The sequence below is a fragment of the Falco biarmicus genome, chromosome 4 (genome assembly GCF_023638135.1).
Source record: "Falco biarmicus isolate bFalBia1 chromosome 4, bFalBia1.pri, whole genome shotgun sequence".
Classification (NCBI taxonomy): domain Eukaryota; kingdom Metazoa; phylum Chordata; class Aves; order Falconiformes; family Falconidae; genus Falco; species Falco biarmicus.
Window position 1 is genome coordinate 75,529,175 of NC_079291.1, and position 17,601 is coordinate 75,546,775.

At 54.1% G+C, this 17,601-nt stretch overlaps 2 protein-coding genes across 10 annotated transcripts in view; both read left to right on the forward strand.

Annotated features, from left to right (window-relative positions):
* The first annotated feature begins 6,427 nt into the window (after window positions 1-6,427).
* On the forward strand, window positions 6,428-9,400 carry NHLRC4 (NHL repeat containing 4). The gene has a single exon (XM_056334863.1). The coding sequence runs from the start codon at window positions 7,994-7,996 to the stop codon at window positions 9,077-9,079; it is 1,086 nt and encodes a 361-aa protein (XP_056190838.1). The 5' UTR covers window positions 6,428-7,993; the 3' UTR covers window positions 9,080-9,400.
* A 69-nt stretch (window positions 9,401-9,469) lies between these two features.
* PIGQ (phosphatidylinositol glycan anchor biosynthesis class Q) overlaps window positions 9,470-17,601 on the forward strand; it is a 38,823-nt gene continuing 30,691 nt past the window's right edge. For 2 of the 9 annotated variants that reach the window (XR_008821274.1, XM_056334854.1), the window contains exons 1-2: window positions 10,099-10,317; window positions 14,716-15,416. Coding sequence is in view for 8 of the 9 variants with exons in the window: in XM_056334854.1 (XP_056190829.1) it covers window positions 10,285-10,317; window positions 14,716-15,416 (734 nt within the window). In the remaining variant the exon portion in view is untranslated. The other 7 variants (XM_056334855.1, XM_056334860.1, XM_056334862.1 and 4 more) reach the window with 7 other exon arrangements.

Below are 17,601 nucleotides of genomic sequence, written 5' to 3' on the forward strand. Positions count from 1 at the left end.
GCTCCTGGTCAATGGACCTGCACAACTTTTATGGGTTTCTAACCCCAGGTGGGTACAGCTGCTCCTGCTCAAGTATTCCTTCTCCTCCGGGTTCAAGAGCAAAGGAGAGCTCTGGGATTGAGGGGGGGGGGGAAGTTTCCTAATAAACAAACCCTCGGGGAAGGCTTATCTTGGGAAGGCAGTGGAAGGAACAAGATTTCAAGGTTCCTTGTAACAGGGGAGGTTGTTGCTCTCCTCATCCCATCAGCACAAGGACGTGGCCCCAGATAAGCTGAGAGTGGAGGACACCGAAGGTGGTTTTGCTGCATCCCCAACCAGTTTTCCAGCCACATTGGTGTGGCTGTGAGCTCCGGCTTGATGTACTGCCAGGGCCAACAGCAAGGGGATACAGCACGGGGGCAAGGCAGGCACCCCAGGACACAGGGACACGGCCACAGTTTGTGGGGAAGGTGGCAGGACGTCACACCAGGGTGCTTCTCGTGAGCAGGGCAGCCCTGAGAACTAGGTGAGAACATCCCACAAGACCCCACGAAAATGTCGCATCTTCCCAGTTTCCCCAGCTTGGTGGCAAAAGGCCATCAGCAAATTTTGGGGATAGATCCTGTCCTGACACAGGACAGTCGCTGCAGAGGCACAGTCCCCAGGCTGCATAGAGGGTGGCAGGGGCTGCGGTGGGCATCGCCTGGCAGGGGAAATCAGGGTCCAAGGGACAGAGCTGCAACAGCCTTGGGTTTGCCCACAAGTAAAAGATGGGGTAGACCCCACCCCATGTTCAAGGGAAGAGGGTGTTGCCATGAAGTGGCAGGGTGCTTGCTGGGGCACCAAGAAACCGGGACATGCTTGATGCCAGGGCAAGTTAACCCTTTGCACACAGCAACCCACAGCTGAGTGGGGTATATCCGAGAGATTTGGGACCACATGGATTGCAGAGGCTGTGGCTGAAATGACAGGGGGAAGGCAAGCACTGAGATGCCCTGCCTGCTGCCTCTTGCCTGGCCGGCTGCGCTGGTGCATCCTGCAACCCACCTGCAGCAGGGCTGGGGAGCTGGGCACTCACTCGTAACGGTGGGCTACCAGGTGGAACCAGCTGGGGAGGAGAAGTGGTTCCTGCCCAGCACAACCAGTTTTCTCTTACCCCAATGCAGGCAAGCCAGAGCTTGAAGCAGTGGAAAGTTACCAAACGTGGACTAAAGAAGGGCCAAGGTCGGCCAGGAGATTTCTGAGTAGATGTGTGAAGCTGCAAAGACAACCTGGAGCAGAATTGTGCTGTCTCAGGCAGGGGAGAGGTAACGAACCGGCTTTGCAGCGGTGGCAGGGCTGAGCGCAACATGTGCTCTCCACCTGTGAGCCAAGGGCAGGCAGAGAGACCAGGTTGGGAGGACTCTGGAGCTGGGAAGACAAATCAGGAATTGTCCCAAAAGGGTCACCATCATCCCAGGGAGCCTGTCCCAGCCCACCTTGCACTGCCCACCTAGGGAAAGGCATGCAAGGTTTAATTTCTGCCAAACGCCTGCATGCCGGCAGGAGTTGCCCCATGACCATAAGTAAGGAGCAGTGTTGTTTTCAGAAGCTCCAGGCAAAGTGTCCTAGAAGAAGCTAGCAGTGCCATGAGGAACACCATTCTCTTTGTCTCTTCCTCAGTCCTCTTCCCGGCCTTGTCCCTCCCTTTGCTTGGCAGCATCTGCGCACTAAGAGGGAGCAGGGGAGGGTGCTGAGTGCCCTCGAGGCAGAGATGTCACCCTCAGGGCTGGTGGCACACCAGGGGAGCAGCACAGATGTGCTGAGACCTGGCAGGGGGCTGATCTGCAAGGGCAATGCAGCCGCATGGACAGACAGCCCAGCCCACACCGCCGCCTGCTCTCCCCCAAACTGCAGCTCTTCTGGAGGAATCACAAGTCCTCCTCATCCTCCTGGGATCCTCCCTGTGGGAGGAAGAGGAGCGGAGCTCAGGCAGCCCAGAAGACATCACTCCACGCATTGCCTGTGGCTCACCTTGGATCCTCCGGTCCCAGCTGTTTGTGGCAGCAGCACTACTGCTCCTCACCGCTCTCGTCACACCACCGCGGTGGCATCACTGCTTCCAGCCATGTTGCCATGCCCTGGTGACTGTCCCCTGGCTCTGCCGGGACACTGCCGCAGTGTGACTTGCTGTGAATGCTCCAGCCCCCAGCAGCCATGAACATTGACCTGCAGGGCAGTGCCAGGGGCTGCAGCTCTGGAGCTGCTCAGGTAGAGGCTGCATTCTCCATCCCCCCGTGGTGTGCAGCCGGTGCAGATGAGTGCGGAGGAGCACCTATCCCATCTCCTCAGCTTTAAGTGAGGAAAAAGAGTACAAAAAGCTACAAAATTTCCCTGCTGCATTTTCCCCCTGCCCATCTGTTATTGCAATTGGAGGTTTCCTTGCCCTGCTCCTGGATGCCTCCAAATGGATCCTTTCCCTGGGTGTTTGCCCAGGGCAGAACCGTTCTAGCTTTGGAGTTGGATCAAAGGCCCATGGAGGGAAGCACTGAGGGTTTAAGTACTTAAAAGAGCTGGGGCTGGCGAGAAAATCCCTCTGGCTTTCACCAGGGCTGATGCTCCCTGAAGGAGGAGAGGGTTTCCCTTAGGCACAGCAGGCTGAGGCGGGGGGAGATCCCGGCTGGCAGTGATGTTGGATCAGCTCCTGCCTTGCCTGCCCACTCCCTGCCTGGAGGATGCAGGCGAGGGGCCCGCGCTGGCTGAGGCCGGGGCAATGTGGGAGATGCTGAGCAGTGCCGAGGCACCAGGGCTGGGTGCTCCCCACTGCTGCACCCATGGGGGGCAGGGGAAGATGCTGAGGGTCAAAGCGTTCCTGCAAGGCAGAAAGGAAGCTGCCTGAACACCCTGGAGTGCCAGCACTGGCAGATACGGTGCCTGGGCAGCCCTGGTTGCCCCAGCCCAGGCAGCAGCCGCTGCAAAGCCAAAATGCCCACATCATCTTCCCAGCTCTGGAGCTGCAGGGGGTCAACCCCCCACAGCCACTGTTAGTTCCTCCCTAATTTTAGGTGTGGGGTACCGAAGGATGCAGGCAGTTCGTGGTTTGGGTAGGAAGGGGGAGCAGAAAGTGCAGTTGCTTCCTTGCCTGTTTGCAGCCGGTGCCCACCAGCCTGCAGCACGCCAGCACACCAGCCTGCACGCTTCCTTGCCAAGGGCTGGAGCAACCCTTCCTGGAAGACCAAAACGCCCAGTACTGTCCGTAACGGGATGTTGCTGGCACATAGCTTTGCTCCAGTAATACCCATGCCCCTGGGGTTCAGCAGTACCCCTGGACCCCCAGACCCCTCCCCACCAGGCTGAGCATGGGACTGTGTTTGCAGAAAGCTCCTGTTCACCTCTCCATTCCCATCCGGCTTTGGGATGCTGTCCCCTGCCAGAACAGGGCAATGCTTCACTTCCCTCCCACCACAGCCCTGGAGCCAGCATGGAGAGGCTGCAGGAGCCAGGCCAGGGCGAGATGGAGGGAGCCAGCCTGGTGGGACCACTGCCTGGCTCCCACGGCTCTGGGGACAGGCGGATGCCTGGGGTGGGTGGTGAAGGGGGTGGCAATAGAGATGCTGCCACCGAGGCCAGCTGGGACTCGCCCAGGGGACTGCTGCTGGCAGAATAGGGGCTTTGTGTCAGCACCCCGCTGTGCTTAGCAGCTTTTGGCCCTTTCAGTCAGGCTCAACAGGGAGCTTGATGTCTCAAAGAGGATTAACTTCCTAATCCTCTTGTGAGCCTGGTGAGAGTGGGAGGCTGTGGAGGAGGAACAGAGCAAGGGAGAAGCCAAGGCATCAGCTGAGCCCTTATCAGACCCTGGAGAATCTTCTCCATGGGTTAGCTAACCAGCAGTGGGGATGCCAAGGTGTCCGTGCTGGCCAGAGGACAGTGCCAGGGCAGTTTTAGGGACAGTGCCAGGGCAGTTTTAGGGACCAGATTAGTTACAACTTTCCTTCCTGGAGGGATTTCTGTGATGCCTGAAGAGGAGTTGAGTTCCCACTCTCATCTCCATGTAACAGGGTTTAGGGAGCCCCAGCCCCAGCCTGCATGGGGGATCAGGCTCCAAGAGCACTGTCCCCCAGTGTCGCCCCCAGCCCCCTGTGTGTCCCCAGCTGGGCACAGTGGGGGAGTGCAGCCAGGATGGGGGCTCGGCTCAGGCTGGTGATCGTGTTCTCTGTATGTGGCTGTGCAGCAGATTTTCCAGCTTCCCACCAAAATCTCTCACAACAGTTTCTGTTGCACACTCACACACATGCACACGCGGTGCTTTGCATCTTTTTGATTAGTGCCAATCACCACCCTGGTTATTCGGACAGACAGAGCTGCCTGGCATCTGCAACCACAAGCCCGCGTCCAGCCCCAGCCAGCCGGACACCCGCCCACCGCCCTGCTTCGTCCCCACAGCCACCCACTTCTGCTCCCAGCAAAAAATCAGAGCCTTGGCCTAAATGTCCCTGTGCTGACGGTGGTCTGGGGCAGGCTGGGGGCTGCTGGGACCCTCAGGGCTGGGCTGCTCCAGTGTCCAGCATGGACCTGAGCTACATGAGGGTTTCTTTGCACCATGACAATTAACACCCCATTGACAATGTGGCCATCTGTGTCCCCCCAACCCTCTCCCCAGCCGTGGCAGCGTGCTCTAGATAGGGAAATATTCTTGATGGATGGGTTCAAGTTTTTTTCCACAAGTCTGTGATTAGGTAGGCAATGACATTGGTTTGTCCAATGGGATCTCCCGCTGGCTCCCTGCACACATGCACAGTGCCAGGTAGGTGTCGTGCCTGTCTCCCTGGGCACGGGGACTGGCAGAGACCTACGGCTTGCACGTTCCTTCTGGACACTCAAGCAAGAGCTGCTGTCCCTGAGCCAGGGGAGGAAAAGCTGCAAGGGGAGAAGTTCACCACTAATACCTGCAAGTTATGTGCTCCAGGAAAGCCTGAACTGGACCCAAACTCTCTTCCCTTTGGTCCACCCCAGTGCCGGCAGCCTGACCATGCCCTCGTCCTTGAACCCAGCAGCTCCCAGTGTCGGTGTGGGCATGGGCTGTGCCAGGGCCCTGCCATGACACAGGCATCTCCTGGGGTCCGGGGATGGCTTTCAAACAGGTTGTGACAGAGCCACAGTCCTGGAAAGGTGAACGGGAGCCCCAGGGCCAGGCTGTGTTTGTTTATCCTGGTGATGGAGCACACAACAGCAAAACAAAAGGTCAGACCCTGTTGCCCTGGGAGATGGTTTTTGAAGCTGCCTACTGTCCTGCTGGGGCTCGGATGGAGTGGCCCCGCCGCTTGTCATGTCAAGTTATTTTTGTAATTTTGGCTTGTAATAGGTCTGAAAGCAGCCTCCCAGACTGCGCTTTGGGGATACGCTGATACAGGACCAGAAGGGCCCTAAACACCAAGAGAGGAGCGCCCAGCCCTGGTGCTCCGGAGGCAGATCCCCATCCCGCAGCTCCTGCAGCCAGCCAGACCCCAGCTCGCTTCCTTCGTCCAAAGGGCCAGGCACACGCAGCCCCTCCAAGCACGCCAAAAGGTGGGGGAAGTCTGATCCAAACTTCATTTACCTTTGGCCCATCTGGGTACAGAACAGACACAAGCTTTTTCATTCCTTGGCCAGGTTTGAGGTGGGTGCTTTGAGCTCTCTGCGGGCAAGGGTGGGCTGAGCACTGCCAGCAGGCACTGCCAGGGAGGGGGGGCAGGCTGGTCCCGGCTGACTCTGCTTTTGCTCCTGACCCTCTTTGTTTCAGCTGGACTGATAAATGTCACCGCCAACTCCACACATGGCCAGGGTTGAGCAGCATAGAGATGGTGAGGGGGCTGTCCCAGGAGTCCCGGCGGATCTGCCTCTTCCTGGAGCTTCTCCATCGCTGGACCTCAAAGCCTGACATGGCAAAAATCACCCGTCCCCTTCTCGCAAGCAGGGGGACTGAGGCACACAGCCGCACAGTGCCCAGGCTGGGAGCACACGCTGAGACAGTGAAGCAGAGGTGAGACAAGGCAGGAGCCCTGATTCAAGATGTGAAAGTGTCCCCGTCCCACCCCAGCAGCTGTGTCTCACACTCAGGGTTAGGTTCAGCAAATCAGCCTCATTACCTCTACATAAAAGCCCCACATGGTCCCTTCTTCTCCTCAGAGGGCTTCTCCTCCCTCTGGCAGGGGTGGGTAGATGGGCCATAGATCCTGGACGAAAGGCACCTTCTCTCTGGGCATGAGACCAGCAGGGAATAAAAACCGAGCATATCAGCCCTGGTCTCGCTGCTTCTGGTTGTCAGCAGAAGGAGCTTTTGTGTTTACCCAGACTCAAGGGCAATTGCCCGTCACTAACAACACAACATCGCTCAGCCCTGCTGCCCTGAGCCCAGCAAGGGAGCAGGACGGAGCCGGTGGGAGGGCAGCACCGCCAGGGAAGGACAGGCAGCCCCCAAGGCATCAGAACAGAGGTACCAGATCTGTTGGGCTGGGCTCGTGGTCACACATCAGTCGTTGGCCTGAGCTGTGCTGGGGACAGTGTCAGGGCCCTCTTTCTGGGCTTAGACCCATGAATGATCCAAGGCTCAGGACACACCACCGTGGGTCTGATGGCAGCTGTGGGTGCTCAGCACCCAGGAAGCACGGTGGGCACTCTGGTGCTGAGTGTGTGGTGGCTGCCACACTGGCTCCCTGGCGGTGACTCAGTTTCCTCACCTGTAAAATCCAATTTCTTGGATTTTGAATTCTGTCCAGCTCTGAAGGAGCACCCCAACAAGCAGTCACGGGGGGCAGCGGAGGGCTTGCTTCCACCGAGCAGGTGTCTGCTGCCAAACACAAAGCACAGCCACTTTGGGGAAGGTGGCAAAGTTGTTCCCAGGCCCCAAAACCAGCAGAAACTGGATTCCTGCCGTATTCACACTCATCCCCACCATCATGTATTTGCATTTGATAGCTCTGCAGGTATTCGGGGGGTGATTTTCAGACAGTTGCGGTATTTGACAGGGGAAGGACAATGTGCGCTCTTATGCCTTAGCCCAGCACGGTTCCCTTCAGCTGTGCTTTGGGGAAGCGTTACCTTTGCAGGCAGTATAGAGCACATGACACCAGGCAATAATGGGACACAAGGTGACAAAGGTGGAGCGGTGGCTTGCAAACAACTCTGAACAGCCAAGTGTGTCCATTATAATACTAATTATAATCACATTTAAAGCGGAGTTAACTTCTGCCTCTCCAGGAACTTACATGAGGCCACATTTCTCTTACCAGCTCCTGGCTGTGTGCTACGTGCTGTGGTCCAGCCAGCCCCCAGGGAGCACACAGCAAAGCTGGGCTGTTAGCTCTGCCTTTTGGGGGGCTCGTTCATTCCTTATGGTTTTAAAACAGGAGGACAAAAAAAATTGTAGTTATTGTGGCTCTTGTGTCTGAAAAAATCATGTAAGTTGAATGTGTCCTTCAGAGCAGTACCTCCTTTCTTCCTGACAAGTTACTGGCTGTTTCAGGAATAACTTATTTGGATGGGGAGGGGGCTGTCCTTAGTAAAGACCCTGGCCAAGTGTGACATCTGAGCCATGTGGGAGCAGAGGAATAGTCATCCTCAGTGTCTCAGGTGTTAGCATGGACTGAGCATGGTTTGGAGAGATGAGGCTTACAGAAAATAGGGTTAGGAAGCATTAAAGGCCTGAGAGAAGCCACTGATCTTGGGAACTGGAGAGGTGGAGTTGCCAGTCAGTGTGCTTACACACAGAGCTCTCCTTCACGCAGAAATCCTCAGGCCAGATCTGGCACCAGCCACGCTGTCAAAGCTGATGGACCTTTTTGGCTGGTTCCTCCAGCTGCAGAACCAGCTTGCTGACTCATTTTTGTGCCATGGTCCCTGTTTGTCTTTATATCCTGAGCACGTAATTAGCCAGCAGGGCTGAGATCTGGTCTCTGTTGCATCGGTGTGAATCCAGACTAGTACCAACACCTTGGCCCTGGGCAGACAGCAAGCACCTGCGCTCAGATCATGTCCCCAGACACAGAAGCAGGCAGGGATGGTAACAGTCCTACTGCTTCCCCCAAACAGGGACAAGAGATTCGTCATGGACTACGCTCTGGAGACCAGCCAGCAAAAGGAGAAGCTTCTGAAAACCATATACACCCTCCAGCTGAAGTCAACGGCCACGCTCCAGACAGCCAGCCCACTGCTGAGCAGCCAGCGTGGCATGGGCATGGTGACAGAGCACCAAGTCCACCAGCTAGCAGATAAGGCCAAAAGCCTGTGTAGAGATCTGGACAATATTAAGAACCTCCTCCACTATTGCCAGGACAACCTGGTCCAGCGGATCCCCAATCCCACTGGCAGCCGCTATGGGGGAGTAAGTGGAATCCACTGCTCCCTGGATGGCTCCATCTATGTGACAGCTGAGAGTGCTCCCTGGGTCCATGTCCTCAGCAGCACAGGCCAAACGCTGCGGTCCCTGCCCTGCTGGCAAACGGGGAAGAAAAGCAGCACTTTTTTGCCAGAAGGTGTGACTGTAACTCGGATGGGAATGGTGGCTGTAGCCGATATGATGAATGGAGCCATCTGGGTGTTCAACCCTCACACCAGCCCTTCCAAGGGGGAATGGATACAGATCAGAAAGGTTGGTTCCCCCAGGGGTATTGGAGTAGACTCCATGGGCAAGATCTTGGTAGCAGACTATGCACAAGGCCAAGTCCACAGCTTTGCTCTGGACCATGCCTTCAAGATGCTCAATATCCACTCAGTCCCTGACCTGCAGGGACCTTGCTATGTCAGCCCAGCACCCAGTGGAGGCTTTGTGGTAAGCGAGGAGTGCGGAGATGTCAAGGTCTTCACAAGCAGCCGTAAGCTCCTCTGCTCCCTCAGCAGAAAATACGGACACCAGTTTGGCAACCCAGCCGGGGTCTGTGTTGACGTGGACGGCAGCATCCTGGTGGCAGACGAGCAGCGCCGTACAGTCCACTTGTTCCCAGAGCATGGGGCTCCCATCTGCCTGGTGTCCACAGGGCTGCGGAGGCCTGCCGGTGTGGCTTGCTCCTCCTTTGGGCACCTCTTTGTGGCAGACACAGGGGAGAACTGCATCAAAGCCTTTAAGTACTGTGTGAGGTCCCCTTAAGGCCCTGCCAGCCCCAGGGCATGACGCAGTGACCCCAGCCTCACAGCCAGGCAGGGACTGGGGTTCATTCCACCGCAGCCCCGCTGAGCTGTGGGTCTGCTGGTGGGCTGTGAGCTCCACTGCTCCCACAGCCAGGCATTGTCCCCATACTTGACTGCCTTATCGCCCTCCAGCTTCTCCAGATGGCAGAAGCAAGGACTAGACCAGCTCGGAGTTTCTTGGACCCGCCAGAGTAGCTGAAGGAGGACTGAGATACTCAGAATTGGCCACACGTTGGTGCCTCAGCAAACTCACCACCCCGCCCTTGAGATCTTGTGTGTTTTTGCAAAGATAATATAAATATTTCTCCTCCCTGCACACCGTTTTCATGTGGCCGCGGTTCTGCTCCTGATGCCAGAGCGCAACGGGAAGCGGTGAGGGCAGGTGGAGCTGGCAGCCATGCTCTCCCTGGCACGCTGGGCTTGCAGGAGATTCAGTAGAATGGTAAAATGAAGGTAACTCCTTCTGTGCTGCATTCCTGACCTCTGCAGGGAAGCAACAACTACTGCATGGAGTAAATTGCATGTGGGCACCTAAGAATTGCTCACGCCAACCCTCAGCCTGGCGCTGAGCGTGCCCTGCTGTGCTGCTGTCCCGCACACGGTGCCTTTATCAGCAGAGGCCAGGGAGAGCATGCAAGGTGGGGTGGCAGAGGGAGGGCGTTCTCGTGTCGCCCCCCCCCCCCCGCCCCAAGTCCTTGGCACGGGCATGGTGCTCCATGGCTCCTCTGCCGGTGTCTGAGACCTGAGTCCAGTCACCACTACCTGGGCCAGTCGAGCCCCGAGAGGACCCTCTCTCCTTCCCGGCCCTAAAGGGCCCTCACAGCCACCCTGTCCCTGCAGAGCGGAGCAGCCCTGCAGCACAGAGGGGTCCATGGGGTCTGCACGAGTGGGGTGAGCCTGTCCCATCCCCTCCTGTCACAGGACCTCCCATAAAAAACCATCTCCTGCCACCTTACCTCCTGTTCTGTGGCACCCAACATAAAACAGCCCAAACCCTTCCCTCTGGGCCACCCCGTGGGGCCTGCGCCCCTGACCCACTCTCCCTCTCCACGTGGGACCCCCTCAGTGTCCTCCCCAGCCTGCTGCTGGGACACAGGTGGGGAACTCCTGGATGGGGGGGTCCTGGGCACCGGCACCCACAGGCTGCTGCCACGCTGAGGTGGCATGGACGGGGACTGCGGGGTCCTGTGGGGCAAGGTGAGCCCCTGGCCTTTGGGACAGGGGACGGCAGGGTCCCGTGAGGACAAGGGGATCCCGTAGGGAACGGCGAGCAGGGGGGGGGCACGGCCCGCCTGGCGGCTGGGCGCGCCGCTCCCTATCGGCCGGCCCCGCCGGGCCCCGCCGCCCATCCCCGGGCCCGGCGGAAGGCGCGGGCCGAGCCGCCGGTGAGCAGCGCTGCTGGGTGAGCCGGGGCAGCCCTCGCCGCGGTTCCGGGCCCTCTCCAGGGCGGCGCGGCCCTAAACACCGGGGGAACGGGGAGAGCGGCGCGGGCGGAACGCGGGAGCCCGGTTCCCGGCGCCGGCCGGGCCCGGCGCGGTGCACAGCCCCCGGAAGCGGCCGGCCTGGCGGAGCGGGCGGTAGGCGGCGGCGGGCCGGTCCGAGCGGTGGCGGGGGGCGCGGGGCGGCAGGCCTGCCCTCAGCGGCCTGGGGCTCCCCCCGCCGGGGCCAGGAGCCCGTACCGGCTGCATCAGCCCGGGGGCGGCGCGGCCCGGGCCCTGCGGGCGTTTTAGGGGCGGCCCGAGGGCCGGGGTGGGGGGCTTACCTCTGCCTTGGGCTTGAACGAGGGGTGGCGGGGGGCGGGTGAAGTACCGCACTGCTGCTGCCTCTCAGCCCACCCATGCCCAGAGATCACATTTAAAAACCACAAAAAAACTGGCTGAGCAACAAGTTGGTGGGCTTTGTAGGGAGGCGGCCCCGTTGCCCCGGGATGGCCTGGCTGGCCTGCTGCGGGCCCGCGGCCCCGAGCCCCGCCGAGGGCCCTGGGGCTGCTGGGGGGGGGCTGCCGGGGGGTGGGCGCCCCTTGGCGTGGCGGCCCTGTCACGGGGTGGGCGCCCCTTGGCGTGGGGCAGCCGGCGTGGTGAGGCTGGGGCTGCGTCCCGCTGTTCACCTCGACTTTTCTGTCTAAAGATCTGAAATGAATCAGCCCTGGGGCCCTTTCTTCGTTTGCTGGTTGCGTTAATGCATTTTAGGCGCTGTCCGCTGTTGGTTTTGCTGCGGGCGAGATGGTTGCGTTGATGCTGTGTGGCATCTCGCGGAGTGGGGGAAGAGCTGGGGATTTCCAGCAGAAATGAGCGGTCGGCAAGGCTTTAGGCACTTCACGAGCACGGACTAAGTATATTGGTAGGATATTTCTGTTAAAGTTAGCAGCAATGAAACTGTTGACTGTGATGACATTTAAAATGTCAACTTTAGATTTCAGACAGTCGATTGAAATGAGTAAGGTAGGACGCACGGCTGGTTGTGGGTTTGGGAACACCAGCCCTGCTGCCTGAGCGCCCAGGCCAGCTCCCCACTCACCATCTGCCCTGTCACTGTACAAATAGTTGATGGGCTGGTTTTCAACTGTCAAGGTATTTTGTACAGCCTGAAAATTGTATCGGAGCCTTCACTGCCATATCTGCAGCAGCCAAAGGAGAGATCATGTGCTTGGGTACCATTGAACCTGAGCTATAGCCAGTGTAGTTAGCTGCATAAAACTTAATTCATTTAAAAGGTTGGGAAGGGTGTAAGAGAGAAAACTCACATGAACATGAGAAGTGTTTCTCCTCCATAAGAAGTATTCTCAGATGACTGTGGCTATCTTTAAAAAAATCTTGGTGAGAAATAAATGTTTGGATTAAGAGTCAGTTGATAATTCTTCAAAATGTCCAATGGATGAACAAACCTTTAAGAAGGACAGCTGTGCAGAGACACTGGAAGTCTCTTGTAGCAATACTCTGAAACAATTGTGGCATCTCTTGAGGAAAAAGAAGAATAGAAAAATCAACTTTAAAAGGTTATCTGTCCAGTATTACTGGTGGTAGCTTTGGGAATCAAAACAGAAATACTGAGAAACCCCACTCAGGTACTTACCTTCCTCATTTATCTCTGGGTTCTTTAAAATACCAAGCTCAATTTCACTTTTTTAGAGTATGCAGTTATTGGTGAACTTCACTTGTAATATTTTGGTATTGCACTGTAGCTAGAATGTTATCACTCTAGCTAAATTTATATTATTTTAAATAATTCCTGAGCATATGTGTTTATGTACATTCCCAACATGTTCAATCCGTTATTTTGCCTTTCATAGCCCCTGTATTTATATAATTTATTTCCTTTTTCCTAGGAATATGTCTGTAGGTCTTAGGGCAAAAAAATGAAAATCCTTTTTCAAACCTAAAGCTAAATCATGAAGCAAATGTCATCTCACCTGATAATGTTTCATTAACAATGGGTTAGGCAAGGAGGTAGGAGAGGTAGTGAAGGGAAGAATATCTTGGTCAGTACCCTTGGACAGACCGCAGTCTTTCTAAAAGAAGGAAAAGCAAAATGACATGTTTTATATCAAACTTTTTTAAGGATCAGTGTAATTAATTGTGTCTGTCAGCAGATTTTCACCAAAGTTTCCTATGTGTGTCAGGAGCAACTCTTCTAGATAGGATGTGTCCTTCGATGTCTTTGTGGTCTTCCAGAGGAAAAAAACATCAAAAAATACCTGAATCATTAATTAAGTAGCTAATTCAATAGAAGTGAAAGATGAGCTTCGATGTCTTGCTTTTTCAGTCCATTTGGGTCTAATAGTCATTAAACTGTCTAGTGAAAGATGACGTTTCCCAGTTGTACTGCATGTCTTCGGACTTTCCCATGCCTGGTGTCCTGCACCCTTACAGTCCCAGGCTGTCACATCTGCCATTTTCCTACCCTTCCTTTGGTATGCCTTTCCACTTCCGTTCTCCTTCTGCTAGAGGCTTGTAGTCCTTTGGAAAAACACATAGTATTTGAGGTTCTTCTGAGATCCTGCTTCCTTATAGGCTTCACAGCTCCAAGCTTATCCCTCTGGTCAAAGAGAGAGGGATGGAAGTCCCTCTGTAGCCTCCAAATCTTGCCATGGGCTGGAGGGTCTGTGGGACAGCGAGGGACAGTGCTCGGTGCCCTCGGCACCTGTGAAGACTCTGCTTCCAGCAGCATGCTGTGAGCAGAATCCCTCAGGAGCACCCGTATGCCTGTCTGAGGGGAGGTCTTGGGGTGTGCTTTGCAGTTTTGCAGTAAAAGGGAAAATTCAGTTCCAGGGAAAAAAACCATTAATCCTTGCAAACGCAGCAACTGTGGTGCTTTGCCCATCAGAGGAGCGAGCTGTTCAACAAGGAAACTTCACCTTGCTGCCTCGAGGGGCTGACAACTCATCCGTGAGGTGAGCCGATATTTCCTACCGCTGTACTTGGCGGAGCTGTGGGGCTGGGAGTAGGTTAATTGTTCGCCTTTGCTGCTTCCCCATCGCTGCCTCATGCCATAGCAAATTGCCAGGTGCTGAGATTTACTAGATCAATTGTCCTGTATTAAAAAGAGAAAACCAAAACCACGAGGGACCTTCACCTTGCACATCCTTTCTACGTGTTATAAATACATTCTGTGTTCCTCTTTCCGACTGACTGGGTCCCTCACAGAGGAGCCAGCCTCGGGGGCCTGCAGAGTTTTCACATCTCTAACAAAGCACTGAAGGACAGGAAAGGACAACGGGTGCCGGATGCTGACTGTTCTGTGTCAGCGCCTTCCTTACTGCAATTATATTTCTGTTCGAAACCTCCACCTTATTTAAAGAGACATTGTCAACTGCCTCAAAGCTCCTTTTTGTAAAGTCTTACAAAGCCATTGAGATGTGTTCTTAAATGATATGAAGAAAAACATTGTAAAGAACACTGATAAAGCACAGGTGCTTCTTCATTCTTTAGGATCTTGTATCTAATGAATTAAAACTACTACATAAACTTCAATCAGTTAATCACTATGGTCCCTTTTGACAAAGTTACCATCTCTGTTTCCAGATGAGGGGAGTGAGACAAGAGGAGATGAGTGATCTGACCAAGGTTGTTCAGTGAGTTTGTTGCAGAGCACAGCTCACAGCTCTGGGGTCGTGGGTGATGAAGGAGGCGCTGACATTATCTGGCTTTATAGCATAAACTTATATCTCATTGTCAGTACAGGAGGTGGTGTTCCCCAGAGACATCACGGTGTGCTATGATGTCCCTTCTCTAGGAAGTGCTCAAGCACATCCAGTGTCAGAGCTGAGGCTGGATGGATTCCTAATCTTGGCTGGTCCAGCGGGCTGTGCTTATCAGTGTGCTGTCATGAAAGATTGCACCAGGACTTGGAGAAGGGCTTTGCTGAGAAAGTCCAGTCTTGCCACCCCTCACTTCAAAAACTGCTGACTGTCAGGAACCTCCTAAATACTTCTCTGACGTGTGTATGTCTGTTGGCTGTCACTAATGTCGTTCGGCAAGTGGTTGAACTTACTGTTTTAAAACTTGGTTGGTCCTCATCCCCAGTGCCTTTGGTCAGCTCAGATTTTCCTTGCATTTAATTGCCATTCTCAAGTTTTATTTCTGCATTTGTTCACAGGTGTACCATTGTTCCAGGGTTGCTGCCATGGTACTTAAAGTCTTCTTTCCATCATGCTGCTCCTCAGCAGAGAGTGGCATTTTGATCGGCCGGTGGATCTCGGAACAGAACTCTGCTGTTATCCTTGCTGTGGTCCATTTCCCTTTTATTCCTGTCCAGGTGAAGCAGTATGTCAGTGAAGTCCAACGAGTGACTAAAGTCAATGTTTCTGTGCTTGGCTCATGGAGCAACAGCAAACAGGAGAAAGAAGAGAGTCTGAGTGAGTTCTTGGAAGACCTTGGGACAATATTCTCCCATGAGCCGTGGATTCAGATAAGCAAAGAGGGGAACAGCAAATTCTGGAGCTGTTCTACTCTTCAGAAACACTCTAACAACCCTAAGGAGGAAGAAATCATCTTAGTGTACTATGACCAGCGCAAAGTCATGCTTTCCCATCTGCATCCCCCTTTGGACACAGCTGCCTCCACTGACCGCAAGGCAGATGATGCTTCAAAGCTCTCTGCCATCTTTGACACAGTTGCAAAGAGTAAGATGCTGTTCATGACGGACAGGTACGATGATGGGCCCATTAAGCTGACCCACTGGCAGTCAGATGGCGTTGAAGCTAGTATCATCGTGGAGCTGTTGAAGCAGGCCTCTGTGCCTGCGTGCATGCTGCTGACATTCCTGCTTTCAGTTATCTCTGGGATCTGCAGGAGCAGGTAAGTAACGTGACACTGGCCAGCTTACATTTTGCCTGGAAATGTAATTCATGTTTAGGCATTTGCAGGGTTCCTGCTCAACCCCAGTGAGAAACACAGCTGACCCAAAATCTTTCTGTTGGAAACAGGCTGCTGCCGAGCTGCTATTAGAGTTTGAGGAGCTCTGTTGAAAACGCAAAGCTAAAGACTCCCTCAGATAGGATAGAGCTCTTCACGGGGCTGGGACATTTTCTGGGGAGGCACTTACCTCCTCCCCATTTGCAGCAGGGGGAGCTCAGCCCCACTTCAGTTTCATCACAGCTGAAATACTGGGTTTCCAGCTATTCCATGGCTGACAGAATGACATGAGGATCTCCTTAATGGCTCGATAACTAGGACTCCCTACTCCCTGTTTGCTATGAATCCCAGTTGTGAAACTTCAGCAAATATGTGTCTAAATCCATCGTGTCTCTAACAGGTGCTGGTGTTGCAACCTTGGCACCTTACAGCAGGTTACAGGGAATGCTGGTCTATGTTAATCCTTGGAGAAATCCCATTGTCACAACCATGACACTGAATAGGATGCTTCAAATGTAATGAGTGGCAAGTGCTTGCACTAAAGAGGAATTCTGAGCAGATTTGAAGGGGAGAAGCTTCTGTGTATAAAGCTTAATAACACATGTGGTCAGCCTGCCTGAAGAGGTTGTGCCGGAGAAGGGAGTGCAGTTCAGGTTCCAAGCTGCAAGGGGACACTTTAATTGATGAAATTTGGATAACAGCTACTATTGTATTCATGGATAAATCTTCTCAAGTACAGCCTAAGGGTATGGGGAATGGAGTCTTCTAACAGGTTTCCAGTTGTATGATATTGTCATAAAAAAATTACAGTGAAACTCTTCATATGCAAAGATTTTCTGAACAGCTGGATTAGGCATTTTGATGCACAAAGGGAACACTGTCTGGTTTTGGATTACTCTATTGGGAGAGATTTAGGGTCAGCCTCAATCCTGATATAATCAGGGACCACTGGTTCCTGGGACTGCTCTGTAGATGCTGACTCTGCATTAATGGTTGTTAGTGGTAACTAAGTCAGAACTTTGTGGCTTGGTGGAAGACTGGGAGTCAGCTCTGAAGGTCCTTTGTCTGGCTGTCCGTGGCCTGTGTGCGACTACCAACAAACAGGATGATCCTTTTCTGCATAGGCACTTGGTCTCAAGGTCAGATGTGACCACCTTCGTCAGTGCTAGGACTTGGACCAGGTTTAGCATCAGGTTAAGCCCAAGCCTCGCAGGTCTCCAGAAGGCCACAGTCTAAGCATAACTTGGGAGTTCAAGCTTAGTGTGGCAGGTTGGGCACAGGTATCTGGTACCCAGCTTATCAGGAGCTTTTCTGATTTCAGCTTTTCCTAAGCCCATTACCGACATTTTGAGCCAGAGCAGCGGCCAGGCTAGCAGCCAGCTACGCACCAGCAGGCAGAATGCGAGACTTGCTGCACGTAAACCTAGGTTGAACTTGTCCATAACCTTGGGAGGTACAGATTTTTTTCTGCTTTGTTTTATTCACCCATAGTATCGGCATTATATTTGCCTGTCTTACAGGTGTTTTAAAAGGTCAATCTTGGCGAACAGAGATTAGTATCTGGCTTTATAACAAACCTCCTGCTTGACCTAAGTCATTTAATTTAATTTGGTTCAATCTAGCATGATGTGTGGTACAACCTCCTTTGTGCCAACATACACAAGGCAGGGAGGGTTCAAGATGGTACATGCAGGTGTCCTTCCAGTCCCCTCCTCCCAGTGCTGGAATGGGACAGGATGTCCCATAAAATAAAGATCTGCCAGGTTTTTGTTCCTTCTAGTCACAGGACCTGATTCTTTCCCAGGTCTTTGTGATGTTAAGGGATGGTCAGCTTTCAAAAGCCAAAGAAAGAGGTCAGTGATGTCCCCTCAGGCTGCAGAGGCTCGGGGCTTTTTAGATATGCCACTGTTGTGTATTTGTGCTGGGGAAGCCGGGCAGCAGCCTTAGAAATCTCAGAAGGTGAACGCTGACATCCAGTTTACCGCGAGCTCTCAAGTCCTGTACATCTTAAATTAAGGCATTTCTTCAGCACCACCTTGTGCTAAGGGGTGGCCATTGCAATCCTCTCTGCAGAGGGACTGGGCTGCGGGATTGCCGTTACTGCTGAAGGTCTCAAGTGTGCTGTTGG

Bases quoted from the DNA above. Each gene is read 5' to 3' on its own strand.
- NHLRC4 (XM_056334863.1), top strand. From the start codon at position 7,994: ATGGTAACAGTCCTACTGCTTCCCCCAAACAGGGACAAGAGATTCGTC.